The sequence below is a fragment of the Fukomys damarensis genome, unplaced genomic scaffold (genome assembly GCF_012274545.1).
Source record: "Fukomys damarensis isolate Sample0158 unplaced genomic scaffold, DMR_v1.0_HiC HiC_scaffold_23, whole genome shotgun sequence".
Lineage (NCBI taxonomy): Eukaryota > Metazoa > Chordata > Mammalia > Rodentia > Bathyergidae > Fukomys > Fukomys damarensis.
The window spans coordinates 53284751-53298514 of NW_022900935.1; the positions used below are offsets into that span (position 1 = coordinate 53284751).

Here is a 13764-nt window from a genome sequence, read left to right on the forward strand (position 1 = left end):
CGCGCACCGCTCTCTGCGCCCGGCGACGTCCGCACAGGTGCAGGCTGCCGGCTCGGGGACCCTCCCGAGGGGACTCGCAGGCTTAAGGGGTGGGGGGCCCCTCATCTCCAAGTCCCTCACCTGAAGGCCACTCTGAAGTACGCTGATGATGCACGGGAAACCCGAGTTACGAATTCCTCACGGGAACAAATCTTGCATTTCCGAGCCCGACGGCGCAAATTTTGGCTTCTGGGTCCCCCATATGGCAACCCCAGGGCAGATTGGAGCACCCCGGAGCAAAGGCCGCATTCTCCGCGTTGTCCTGCGGACTTTGGTACCTGGTCGTTCCCTTGAAAGGAGTTGCTTCAGAGACTGGTTCTGATGTGAGAAACTTAAGAGAACCAACTAGTTTGGGAGTGTGCGCGGCGGGCGCTCCTCCGGGAGGAGCTGGCGACAAGAAAAATCGTTCCTTCCTTCGTGGCAGAGTCCCCTCCCGGGTCGGCTTGCTGGATTAAATGGCATTCGTCGCTGTTAATGAGCTCTGGTGTGGTTAAGAGAGGAGGGGAGTTGGTGCGTTGGTGCAGTCCCTGGTCATGGCCAGAACTGTGCATCCAGAGGGCTGCTAAGTAGTTATGCAATCGTGAAGGAGTGATTTAATTTTGGAGAGGGTTAAACTTCAAATCTATGAAATGAGAATAAAGGAGGAATTCCCGTAGTTTATTTTATAATATTGGTAAAGTGCAGATCATAGCAATTGACATAAGGTTAAATCCTAGGCACGGATTAGTTCTTGTTGTTATTAGGGCTGCAACTGTAGCCCGACAGAGGCTTTTTGAATTGTTACTCAGGAAATTCATATGTGGTGATATTAAGAAACGGATTATAGCTGGGGATTGTGGTGCATGCCTGTGAGCCCAGCCCTAGAGAGGCTGAGGCAGGAGAATTGCCAGCCTGGACTACAAAGGAGACCCTGTGCCCCCCCCCAAAGGGAAAACACATTTTAATCACTAAACACTAAAACTTAAAACTGAAGGTCCTGAAAGCTCAATCTTTGATATTTAGGGCCTTATGTTTTAGTGCTAGGAAACTCAAGTGTCTAAATCTGATCAAGTGAAATCTGGCCGGGGGTGGGGGGCTTGATTGTAATAGTCACATTATCCCTGTTAATGTATATTACTTTTTGGGGGTTGTACGGGATTGAGCTTGGGACCTTGCACTTCTGAGGCAGGCGGGGTGCCCCTGAGCTGAATCCCTGGCCTGTACTCTTTGGTAGCATAAATTACAGTTAATTTTTTCATGTTTTCTTTGTCCCTAACATTGTAGTAAGTGCCACCTGTATGACTTTTGACCCCGTCATCAACCTTGTACACTTGATACTCATTATGTCCATTTTACAGATGAGGAAAGTTGAGGCACAGCACTGGAGGACTCGCCTGGGTTGTACTACATCTGCAGACACACTGCAAACTTGTTTGCAACTAGAGCTCATCCAGAGCTGTGGCCCACCATCTGGCTTTGGGTTATGGAGCCCAGCCTTGGCCCAGCCTTCTAGCTACTGGGAAGTGACTTGCTTGTCCTGGTTAGAGACTGGCTTCACCTTCTTCCCTAGTGAGACCAAGTGTGAAAACCTCTACTTGTTTTCACTTCTCCAGGGAAAATACCGCATTACCATGCTAATCAAAACCCTCCAAACAAAATTAACTCTGTTTGGTTCTAAATAAGAACAAAAGATCCTTTAGAGTCTAGAGTACAAGATCGGAAAAGTCAGGAAATTCACTAGAGGGTTCAGCCCTCTCGTGGCCTCTTCTGTAGGTCTGATGGGGCCCAGTTGGCAGGTGGAGCCCCCTCCAGCCCTTCCTTGACAGAAGGCAAGGCTGTAATGGTGCCCTTAAAGAGTCGCTCAGCATCTTTGGGGGAAAAACTGGCTCCCTGGAGGTGTCCAGGGCTCTCTGTCTTTTCTAGTTCTCTTGCTTAGGGTCATTTGCATGAAAACGGGTTGCTTTGTGCAAAGTTGGCCTGCGTGTCCTTGGTCCACGTTTAGTCCCTCAAGTATTTGGGCTGGGTTGCTAGGCAGATATGATCCTGGCTTGCAAATAAGCTCCCCGCATTTACCGGCCTGTGAGAACTCCAACTTGGGTGAGTCCATTGAAAGGAATCTGGTGTGGAACACAGAGGGGAGGGTCCAGCAAGCTTGCTTTTGCCTGCTGGGTCTTCAGGGCAGCCACAGAAGAGGGGAGCAATGTGGCGGGCTTCCACGGACGGCTTTCATCACTCACCTTTCCAGCCTCCTGTCTCCCTCCCTTTCAGCTGAGGGCCTGTGTTCTAGGCAAGAGGCTTCTAATCAATTGAATTGCATTCTTGTTTTAAAACTTCACTGGCAGCACTGTGGTGCATGCCTGTAATCCTAGCCACTCAGGAGGCTGAGGCAGGAGAATCCTGGTTTGAGGCCACTTCAGGCAATTTAGTGAGACCCTGCTCAAAATGAAATCTAAAGAAGTGTTCGGGGGGGGGGGAATGCAGCTCAGTGCTAGAACACTTGCCTGATACGAGGCCCTGCGTTGGGCCCCTGGTACCCCAAAGCAGAATGCAAAAACAAGTTTCATATCTGCTTCTCAAGTTGGCAGAAGACCTTATGAATTGTTACCTTAGAAGGTTTTCAGAGAACAGATGGTCTGGATAGATGTGCTGGGTTACTCCTGTGGCTGGGCACTCCATTCACTCCCACTTGACAGGTTTGTAGGAGGGCAGGCCTTGGGGAACCGTGAAGATCTGTCCAGGGGTTCAACCGCAGCCGTCTGACATTCTGGCCGTGACAGCGCTGTGTTGTGATGATGGCTGAGGGAACCAGCACTGGACGTGATCTCCCGGGAGGCTCCATGACAGGCACAAAACCGTACGCTGGGTGCTGGGGGACAGAGGAGATGGAGAGTAACGAAGTCCAGACAGGCAGGAAGGGACTTGGGAGGACAGGTAGGAGGCGGTGAGCAGAGAGAAGGGTGCACAGCCTGAGAGCAGGGCGGGAGTGGGGGACCTGTAGTGGTTTGCATGCCCTCACCTCTGGTTACTGTCCGCCCGTATCCATGACGTGGCCCTACGTGTGTCTCCTGCATTCCGGTGTCATTTTTATTTGACGTTGACACTGAATTCCGCCCCCCAACTTCAGCCTTCATAGTTTGCTGCTCTTGTCTGTTTTGCCATCCTCTTACTGCTTAAAAAATAAAATGACAGAAGAAAGAAAACACTGCCATAGGGAGGCTTCCATCGAGGATCTCAAGCCTGTTGCCAAAAGTCCTGAAGCACAAACTGGGATTCTTAGAACAAAGTCACGTTTACAATGTTGTATTTAGGGGAAGAAACAAAAAACGAAAAACGCCTGTGTTGTAGCGAACTTTATGATGCAGTTGTGGGCCGTGAAATTGAACTGTATAGAATGTATAGAAGCACTGGGTTTTTTTTTGTTTGTACCCTTTTTTGTGGTACTGGGGATTGAACCTACCAAAAAAAAAAAAAGTGACCCTTTGGCCTCAGTCCCCCAAGCAGCTGGAATTAAGGCATGTGCCACCACACTGAGCCTTAACCGCTGGCTTCTGCCCTGGTGAAACCAACCTTTGGACAGTTGTTGCCAAGGACTTGCTGCTGTGTTCCCGGCCTGGAGGGAGATGGGGACTTCCCCCATCTTGTCTAAACATGCTCTGCCGGCTTCCCTGGAACAACAGGCAAGATGAAATCTCCATTTTAACCCTTAGGACCAGGGCATTTGGCCACTTCCAGATGGCCAGGGGAGAATGCAAAAAAGCCAGCAGGCCGCTGACCAGGAATGTGTTGTGGCCATGAGGCCAGGAGGGGCTCTGCCCTGGGGTGGTTGGTGTTCTGTCCTGAGCTTTGCAGGGATGCACAGCAGGCCTGGGAGCAGAGGGCCACATCCACCCTTCTGTCCATGCCTGTGCTCACCCACTGCTCGCTTTAGAGCTCTGATGAGTGCAGCTGTCTTCTAGACCACAGAATCACATTCCAGAGGACATGGTTCCCTCTCTCTCAGTGTTTACCGCCTACTTCAGTGGCAGGATGTGTGTGGATGTTACCTGTGGAAGCCTTCCCATCAAGTGCCACTTGACAAGTGGGAGTCACAAGTGCGTGTCTCCGAGGAGGATCTTCAAAAGGCCATCTGAGGTTAGGGAAGTGATGTATTCTGGGTGAGGCAGAACCAGCCTGGCTGCAATTGTTCACGGTACATGCACTCATTCAGCAAATATTGACTAAACTCTCCAGGCAAGGTACTGGAATTGGGCAGTGCATAAAACAATACAGCCATTCCTGCCTTTCTGGAGTTTATGTCCTAGAGTGATAGGTCTTTCTGGAAGTGTCAGACATGTAGTGCTTTTGAATGTTCCTGATGTTGAGATGCGCTTTGCAGAAGTGAAAGGGAGATTCCTCTCCCACCCACCTTACATCTTGATCTCGTAGCTCTTGTCCACAACCGGATCTGCTGGGAGGCTGTGTATGCCATAGTGCCTGCTGTCTCCAGACTCTGCCCAGCTCAGCTTTAGCCAAGACGATGCAGCTGACTATGGAATTGTGTAACAAGGAACCCAGTTTGGAACTTGATGAAATCTGGTACAAACCAGAATGACTTCATTTTTCTTGCGGTGGTATTCGTGATGGGAGTTTGTAGCTTCTTTCTACCTTCTCTGGAGTCAGAATCCAGTTGCCGAGCATGGGGACAAACTGGCGAAGCTTCTGCCAGTAGCTGCAGGGAGCCCAGATTTTGCCATCTGTATGTAGAATACTTTTGTTTAATATTAATTTTAGTAATGCCTTGAGCTTGTGTAGCACTTTTTAAAAGTGTTCTCGGATCTGTTACCTCTAATCCTCAAAGCAGTGGAGAGCTGGAGTAACAATAGCCATCATTTCTGAGCGCTTACTGAGAGTTCACGTTGGATGATTTCATTCTCACGTAGTGTTGTGTGCTGAGGAACTTGACTGTGGCTGTTTTTTAGGTAAATGAGGAAGCCAAGACAAATGGGTTATACAACTTACCACTGTCAACACAATTAGCAAATGGTGTTGTGGTCCCTGGAAAAATGCCAAACATCCCCCATATCAATTCCTCTAAAGACACATTTGCCAATAACTCCTTCACCAAATTAACACACTCCCTCCCCCCAACCAACTTTTGGTCTTTACTTTTGAGGAGTTTTTTCATTTTGTTTTGCTGTGCTGGGATTGAACCTGGGGCCTTCACACTGACCTACATCCCCAGCCCCCATCCCCTTCCTTTTTAAATTTTGAGACAGGGTCTCACTAAGTTGCTCAGGTTGGGCTTGAACTTACAATCCTTCTGCCATTGGCTACCGGGTAGCTGGAATTACAAGTGTGCACCACAAAAACCTTTTTGCTTCTAACTTGGCCTCACCTAAAACCTTAGTATGCTTAGGAGGCCGTAACAGAATACCATAGACTCTGTGGCTTAGCCAACAGAAATGTATTTCTCATAGCTCTGGATGTTGGAAATTGAAGACCAAGGTGCCGACTGATTTGGACCCTTACCAGGTCCCTCTCCCTGACTTTCCAGATGGCCACCTCCTGGCCACGTCCTCCCCTGGTAGAGAGAAAACAGGTGTTCTTGTGACTGCATTAACACAGTCTTCATGATGGACCGAACTCTCATTATCCTGCTGGAGGCCTGATCTCCAGGTACCCTTACATTGGGATTTAGGATTTGACATACAAGTTTTGGGAGTATACACACCTTCTGGGTATAACAGGGTAAAATACATTTCATTGCAGAGGTAGAAAAGATCTGGAGCAAGGATAAATAAATCTGTAAAAATGGAAAAGATAAACAGAGCACTTAAGAGAAAGTTCCCTTCTCTCATACAAAAATCATAGGAAAGGGCCGGGTATTTAGCTCAGTGGTTCTGCTGCCTGCCTTGTAAATGCAAGGTCCTGAGTTCGATCCCTGGTACTGGAAAAAAAAAGGGGTGGGGTAGGGGGGGTGGGGAATAAAACTACAGGAATCACTGACCAAGTTTAACATGACATGGAAAAAGATAAGATGTACAAGGCAGGTCTGTTGAAAAAAATTAAGCCCATATCTGATCTCACTTGTAGATCTACAAACCAGTTTGCAAGGAAAACTGGAAGTCTAGAGAACATTTTAAATAATACCATAGGGGTTGTGGTCCACTGATCCCAACTTTAGAAATTTTATACAACAACTCATTTTATTTGCAGATATATTGCTGGCAAAATGATAGGGGGAATATATCAACGAGAAGATACAGGAACCAAATGCAGTATGTGGTAGCTGGTTTGGATCCTGATAGAATAAAGCAACTATTAAAAAAAATTAAGAAACTGTAGGGGATATTTGAACACTGGTTGGATTTTTGGTAACACTGTGCAAGAAAGTATGAATTTGTATTTAAAAAGAAATCTTAGCTGGATGTTGTAGCACACACCTATAATCCCAGTCTTCCGGGCCGAGGCAGGAGGATTGCAAGTTTGAGGCCAGCATGGACAATTTAGGGACTTGCTGAAGGTGTAATGCAGTGCAAAGGCCCTGAGTTCAGTCTCCAGTACTGCAACAAACAAGTTATAAACAAAATAAAAAGAAATGTTAAGCTGATGTGGTACTGTTCACTTACAGTCCCAGTTGCCTAGGAGATTAAGGCAGGAGGATCATAAAAAGCCAAGTGTGGGCAATTTATTGAGACCTTTGCTCAAAATAAAAAGGGCCTAGCATGTATGAAGATCTGGGTTCAATCCTCAGTGTCAAGAAAGAAAAGAAAGAATTTTTCTTTTTTAGAGCACCACATCATGACATTTTGGGGTGAAATTCCATGATATCCTGATTTGCATCAAAATTAATCCAGTCTTTATTTTGAGACGGTGTGGCTCAGGCTGGCCTCGTATTACACCTGCTCCCTCAGCTGAGCACTGGGTTCAGAGGCATGGGCCTCTGTCTGTGCAGTTGAGTATCTCAACTTTGGTATGTTTGACAGCATTTGTAACAAAATGTTTAAGGAGTAATAAGCGTACATGGTTTTATACAAAGCCCTCAACAATTGGTAAGCAGGCTCTGGGACTAGATTTCAGGTAGTTGACCTTGAGCCCTTTCTCCTTGGCCACGCCCTTCTGGATTTTTATTCTCAGGTGCAGCAGTTTTTGAGAAAACATGGTATTCAGAGGTGAATCTTCTCTGTTTTCCCAATCTGCTCTCCAGGACCCACATACAATTTCTGCAGGGCCCCTGGGTTTTTAGGTGTAGGATAAGAGGCCGGTCTCAGTTCTCCCAAAGTGGCTTCCACATGGCTTCCTTCGGCAACATCTCAACAGGTGGTCACAGCCTGAAAGGAGAGGACCTGCAATGCCCCCCCCACCCGTGGACAGACAGGTCTCCTGGCATCCCTGGGTTCCCAGAAGAAGTATTCCCAACAACAGGGTCTCCTCGAGGGCTCCAAGCTTAAATAAATAGTGCCTTCGTGAGCTAAGTGCACTTAGGAATGAGGAATTCCATGAAAGATCCCATTCACATCTATGGTTGAGATAAAAGCACCCCTCCCCCTAGGAAAACTTTCTACTTTGAGCCAGCCCATAAGTATGACACTAGGGTCTAGGGGCAAGGGGGGTGTACAGAGATGTTTATAACAGGCAGTCATTCAGTAATCCTGGGTTTTCCACCCCACCTGTGCCTGAACTAGGGGAAAGCAAAGTTTATGGAGGCCCTCATTGCCTAGGTCAGGGGCACGGGCTGGTGCCTGAGAGGGAGCTCCTTGAAGTGGATGCCCTGGTGCTTCCTCTTCATCCTAGCGCTGTGTCTATGCTGGACTCACCTAGGCAGGTGCACACAAGGGTCTCCTGTCTCCTCAGCTCTTCCCTGGCCTCCTGCCCTGCCTGGCAGGCGTTGCTGTGTTCTCCTTGAGGGATTCTGCTGTAGTGAAGTCAGATCATGCAGCCCTTGGGCAACCCTTGAGCTCCTGACCTTCCTCAACAAAAGCCTCCCCTTGGCTCTCTCCCTGCAGGAGTTGCTCCTCCACCCTCTGTGTCTTCTCCAGTGGTGTCCTTGCTGCTGTTCACCTGGACTAGTTCTTGCTTGGCCTCACCAGTTCTTCTCCCCGCCATACTTTCCCACTTCGCTTGCTGTTGTACCCCCCTGTAGACCCACAGACACACATCGCTTGTTCCCGGCCACTGTCTTTAACTTTGCACCTGTCTACCTCACACTTTTGAGCCCCTTTCTGCTTTGATTTTTTTTTTCTCCTTGTGGTACCAATATTTATTTCAGTTCATCTCCCCCCTTAAAAAAAAAGTGACAGGAGTGCAGAGATCTTTGTTTTGATCACAGTTGTATGGATAGTGCCTGGATTAAGGCCTGTCCCCAGTATACATTTGGTGGATCTTTGTTTGAGCAAATGCATCAGGGAATCATTTCAGAACACACGTGGGCTGCTGGTGCCTAAGGTCCGGCCTGGCCTGGCCTCTCCTGTGTGATTCCTGGTCCCTTGCCAGCACGTAGACTGCATTCTGCTTTGGCAGGTAGAACAGCAGGACTCTGCAACCAGAGGCTTACTCCCCCGATCCTTTGTCCCTTTTGGCCTCAGCTCATCAGAAGCTTTTGTCTCTGGAAAACCAACAGAGCCCTCTGCCAGAAAGGTCTGCCCGATCTCCTTGTTGTTTCAGCTGTTTTCAGGGTTCTCCAGGAGAATGCTTGGCCTCAGAGAGGCCAGTAGGGAGCCAGGGTCAGGTGATGGAGAGAGTAGCTCAGGAAGCCCACGGCCTTCCAGCCTGGGGCTACTCAGACACTGCTCCGTGGATCTCTATCTTGCCTTATCCCATTCTTTCCGGCCTTCCTGTCTGTGAGATAAACAAACCTGGAAACTGAGGGAGAGCATGCTTTACCACCCTGAGCAAACCTGCTTTAAAAAAAGGATCCAGAGATGGAGAGGTAGCTTTATAGTAAAGTGCCTGCTTAGCATGCATAAGCTCTGAGCTCAATCCCAAGCACCACAAAAAGTGTCAGAGGGGTCAGTGAGAGGGGTCAAAGGGAAAAGCAGTAATCATTGGTAAAGATGATTATCAACTAAAATTTGCTGCCTGGGGAGTGTGGAGATATTGGGGGGGTGATACCCCGAGCTCACAGTCATGTACGTTCTGGTGGAACAGCCTGTCTTTTATAGTGGAATGTGCTGATTAAGTAAGGTGGTCAGGTCGCTTCTACCCCAGTAGAAGAAAGGGTGAATGCTTAACTTGCCAGACTTCCTCCTTTTCTTCCCTATCTTTGAATTAAAGCTCCTTGCCTCTGTTTTCTGAAAGTGATTCATAAGAGTTGGGAAAGTATATCTGATACAGTTCCAGAGCAGCCAGTGGTGGTTTTTTCAGAGCAACTTAGCTCATAGTCTAAGCTTAGATCTTAAAGGAAGGTCACAGGTTGAAGTCCATCCACTCAATATCTGATTTGCCATTTTCTTTCAGTTAAACAAACAAACAAGCAAACAAATAATAAATAAATGGGAACAGATTAAACGTCTCCCCAGAGTCTTGAGTGTGAAGGGTTATGAAATAGTACACCGGCTTATTTCTATTCTATGAAAATATTAAATATGGTGTTAATGATTCTCTTTGTAAATCCTCAAAGGAATGCTTTATCATGGAACACCAAAGAAAAATATTAATGTTCCCACCCCAATTTTAGCTTCTTTCTTAAGTGGATTCCCTCCCCCCTACCCGGAATTCTTGTACACCGGGCCATTCCGAAATAGATTACTGACCAGTAATGAGGCCACTCTAGTGTTCTAAGCTAAGCAGCTTTACAGAGAAAAGCCTCTCAGGACTGTTGTTCATGGTCAGAAGCCAGTAGAATGAGGCTGGGAATTAAGCAGCAGGTGAACAAGTATTTGCTAAGCACCCTACTTGTGCAAGAGTCTTCCAGAAAGGGAGAAGTCTTTGGAGCCTCAAGATCAACAAATACCAGTTGAATCTAATTGAGTTTGAAATAACTCTCCTTTGGAAAGTGGAAGATTTTGCATTTCTGAACAATTGATTCATTGCCTTCCAGATTACCATAACTGTTTACTTGGACTGCCTTTTATTTTGATTAGGGAATTGCCCATGCTTTTGATTTTACTTAGGTTTTTCAGAATCTACATACAACAGCCACCTCCATCCTCTTGAGTTGTCCATTGGATTAGCTGGTAGGGTTTCTCACCTGGATTATTGCGTGACATAACTCCAGCCCCAGTAACGTCTTTATACATCCACAGATTGTTGGTTTTTAAAAACCCCTTTCGTGGGCTGGGTGTTCAACTGAAATTTGTGTTTGTTCAGAATTTCAGCATATTGGTCTCTGACCAAGGCTTTTACATGATCTAGGGGTTGATTGGTTGTATTCTTGGTATTATTTGGAATCTACAGCTGAAAGTCTAAGCTTCAGTTCCTGTCTTTCAAAACTCAGCCTGATATGTTGAGTTGCCTCTGTTTGGCCTCCAAAGCTGAGTCATCTCTAGTTAGGCTAAGCAGTTTCCTTTGTCTTCTAGACTCAGAGTCATGAAATTTTTGTTTTCCAGGACTTTGTGCTACTCTAAGAGTGATCAGAGGACCAGTGGGGTAGACCTCTTCTGGAATTATGTCCTTAGTGCTAGATTTTTTTTTACTCAAAATTGCATGATTAGGATGTGAAACGGACATATTTCCGCTATTTTTTTCTTTTCTATAGTACTAGGGATTGAACCCAGCGATCACTGCTACGTACCTAGCCCTTTTTATTTATTTTATTATGAGGCAGGGTCTTGCTAAATTGCTCAGGCTGCCCTTGAATTTGTAATCCTCCTTCCTCAGCCTTCTTAATGGCTGGGATTACAGGCGTATGCCACTATACCCCACCTGCATTAATTTTTTTTTTTTTTTTTTTTTGGCAGTACTGGGGATTGAACCCAGGGCCTTTATTTTATTTTGTGTTTTTGAGATAGGGTCTTGCTGAGTTGTCTAGGTGGGGCCCAAATTTATGATCCTCCTGCTTGAGCCTCTCGGAGTGCTGGGATTACAGGTGTGCACTGCCACACCTGGCTTCCATTAGATTTTTTTTCCTAATATTTAATTATGAAAGTCACAAATGCAGTAAAATCGAAAGCTCCATTTTACACTGAATAGCCATATATTTTCCACCTAGATGTCTTTTCACATGTCCCTTTCCCCCCAGATTTCTATCAAGAATTTCATATATATAGGTTTATAGCATGACTGTTACAAATATGAATCTGATCCTTTTTTCTTCTTGAGAATTCTCAGTGACGTTGACAGGGTTGCAGTTAATTGCAGGATTTCTGTGATCGGAAATGTGGGGACAGATGTAGAGGAATACTGGGATTTAGCAAAGTTGGGGACCGGTTCTTGACCCACCCACAATTCTGGGCCTCAGTATCTTCATCTATACCATGTGTGGGTTGAGAGAGGTCATTTCCAGTGTGACTTCCAACCCTGTAACTCTCGATCCATTGCAAATATTAGCATCATTCTTTTTCAGGTGAAAGATACAAAGATCAGTTAAGTATTCGAATAAGAAGGAAAACATCTGTTGGCATGGGAAAGTGATTATTTCCTAAGTTACTGGGTAAAACACAGCTGCAATGACAGTTTTAACTCTGTTTTCTTGTTAATTTTTGTTCTTTCAGGAAACTTCAGAAACCTCAACCATCTGGAACTGAAAACCTCATGTGGGGCTGACTGCAGCTTCTAGAACATCCAGGTGTTCTGCAGATGTGAGAATTTATTCCGCAGTCACCAGATCGAGTCCCAGACAGCTGCAAGGCTTGTGATGTGGCCTGAACAGCCTTAAATACAGAGGGGTCGCTTGTCGAGTGGCCAGAAAGTGGTCACTGATACTGATGCTAACTGTTAAACCCAGCTGGTAGTCTTGTTAAGTTGCAGCGGGGAAATATTTCCTGCGGAGGGGCAAGCCAAGTTAGGGGTTGCAAGTTTCCTGACTCTCTTGCATTAGATTTGCAGATGAAGGCCTCATTTCTGTAGTCTCCGCCATACCTGGATCAGCACCACTGCCACCACTATGTTCCCACAAACTTCTCTCCATCTCGCCAGGGACTCTGTGTGTTGAAAGTGAACAGACAGAGAGAGAGAGAAAGAGAGGAGAAAGAGAAAAGCCTCTAGTGGACCCACCAGACACCTGGAATCTTCCCCCTTCCTACCATGGGCTGGCTTTTTCTGAAGGTTTTGTTGGTGGGAGTGGGTTTCTCTGGACTTCTTTATCCTTTTGTGGATTTTTGCATCAATGGGAAAACAGCAGGCCAGAGACCAAATATTGTGATCATTTTGGCTGATGACATGGGGTGGGGTGACCTAGGAGCAAACTGGGCAGAAACCAAGGACACTGCCAACCTTGATAAGATGGCTTCGGAAGGAATGAGGTGAGTCTTGAGGTTGCCAAGATGGCACCTCTTTGGATTCTCATCCCAATTCTTATGGTAGGAGGGGGCACTAGGAAACAAACACCTAAGGGGCAGTTAATGGGTCTGTGTTGATTTCATTAATGTATTAATTCATTTGGTTTGAAGCCAGAGCAAAATCATGAAGAACTTATCCATCTATCCATCTACCCATCCACCCAACTACCCACTTACCAATCTACTCCACCCATCCACCTACCCACTCATGCATCCATCCATCCATCCATCCATCCAATCATCAGATGATATTTATTGTGTGTATCTGTGTATTAGGAACTGGGAATACAGAAGTGGACAAGACAAAAATTCTTGCCCTCGAGTTATTCTGCTTGGCAGAAGAGACAGTTTAAAAGAAAGTAAGAATTACAGTGGAGGCAGGCACGATGACACAGTCCTGTAATCCCAGCAGTCTGGAAGGCTGTGGCAAGAGGACTATAAATTCAAGCCCAGCCTGGGCTTAGTGAGAACCTGACTCAAAAGCAAGTAAATTTGAAAAGGGCTGGGGATGTGGCTCAGTGCCAAGGCCCTGGGTTCAGTTCCCAGTATTGGGGGAAAAAAAGACTTTAGGTGCTTAAATGCCCTGAGAGGTCATCTCAGATTTGGCATGTAGGAATTTTTTTTTATGGGGAGACTTAAACCAGACATCATATTTACAAGACCCCCGCCCCCTCAAAGGAGCTAGGTTGCCATATTCTTACAACTTCTGCTTTCAGCATGCGGCAGGTTTGCAGGGAGATAGCAGGCCTATCATTTAAGCTGCTGTTTAGGAGGCCTAGACCTTTTTCTTGAGCTGTACTCACCAACACACCCATTCTAGGCAGAAGATGAGGGCCTTGGGGGTCAGATGCATACCAGTTTGGTGGGCTTTCCAATTTTTTTCTCCCCTTTATGATCATATTCTCTCCTCTGAACCTGTGACAGTGGCCAGGTGGCCAGCCCTCTGGCGGGAGGACCACATGTTTTCATTCTCTGCTTTGTTGACAGGAAAGCCGGCTTCCTGTGAGGCCACGGATTGATTCATCGCTGGCTTCTCCCACTGCCTACTCATGGCCGGTGGGGGATCTGTGGTTTTCAGACACGAACTCTTATTGCGAAATAGGGCTGAGGTGTGACTTGAGAGAGTATTGTTTCTGCTGTCATCTTTTTGTTAGAGTATTGTTTTCCTAAGACTTCGGGAACAAATTTGCTACAAACTGGGTGGCTTAAAACAACACGTAGCCCTTTGTAGTTCAGGAGTCCACAAGTCCAAAATCAAAGTGTCAGCAGGTCCATTCTTTCTGAATGATGTTCTGAGAGGAAATCTGTCTTGCCTCTCTCCTGGCTTCCG

At 46.5% G+C, this 13764-nt stretch overlaps 2 protein-coding genes across 5 annotated transcripts in view; one reads left to right on the top strand and one right to left on the bottom strand.

Moving 5' to 3' along the window:
- Positions 1 to 344, bottom strand: part of Slc16a6 (solute carrier family 16 member 6) — a 17853-nt gene extending 17509 nt beyond the window's left edge. The window contains exon 1 of the mRNA XM_010616836.3: positions 121 to 344. The gene's annotated coding sequence lies outside the window, so the exon portion shown is untranslated. The remainder of the gene's footprint in view (positions 1 to 120) is intronic.
- The window catches only part of Arsg (arylsulfatase G), a 117953-nt gene that overhangs the window by 25238 nt on the left and 78951 nt on the right, over positions 1 to 13764 (top strand). For 3 of the 4 annotated variants that reach the window (XM_010616832.3, XM_010616829.3, XM_010616830.2), the window contains exon 2: positions 11649 to 12398. In XM_010616832.3, coding sequence (XP_010615134.1) covers positions 12181 to 12398 — 218 coding nt within the window. In that variant the 5' untranslated portion in view covers positions 11649 to 12180. The remainder of the gene's footprint in view (positions 1 to 11648; positions 12399 to 13764) is intronic. The other variant, XM_010616831.3, reaches the window with a different exon arrangement.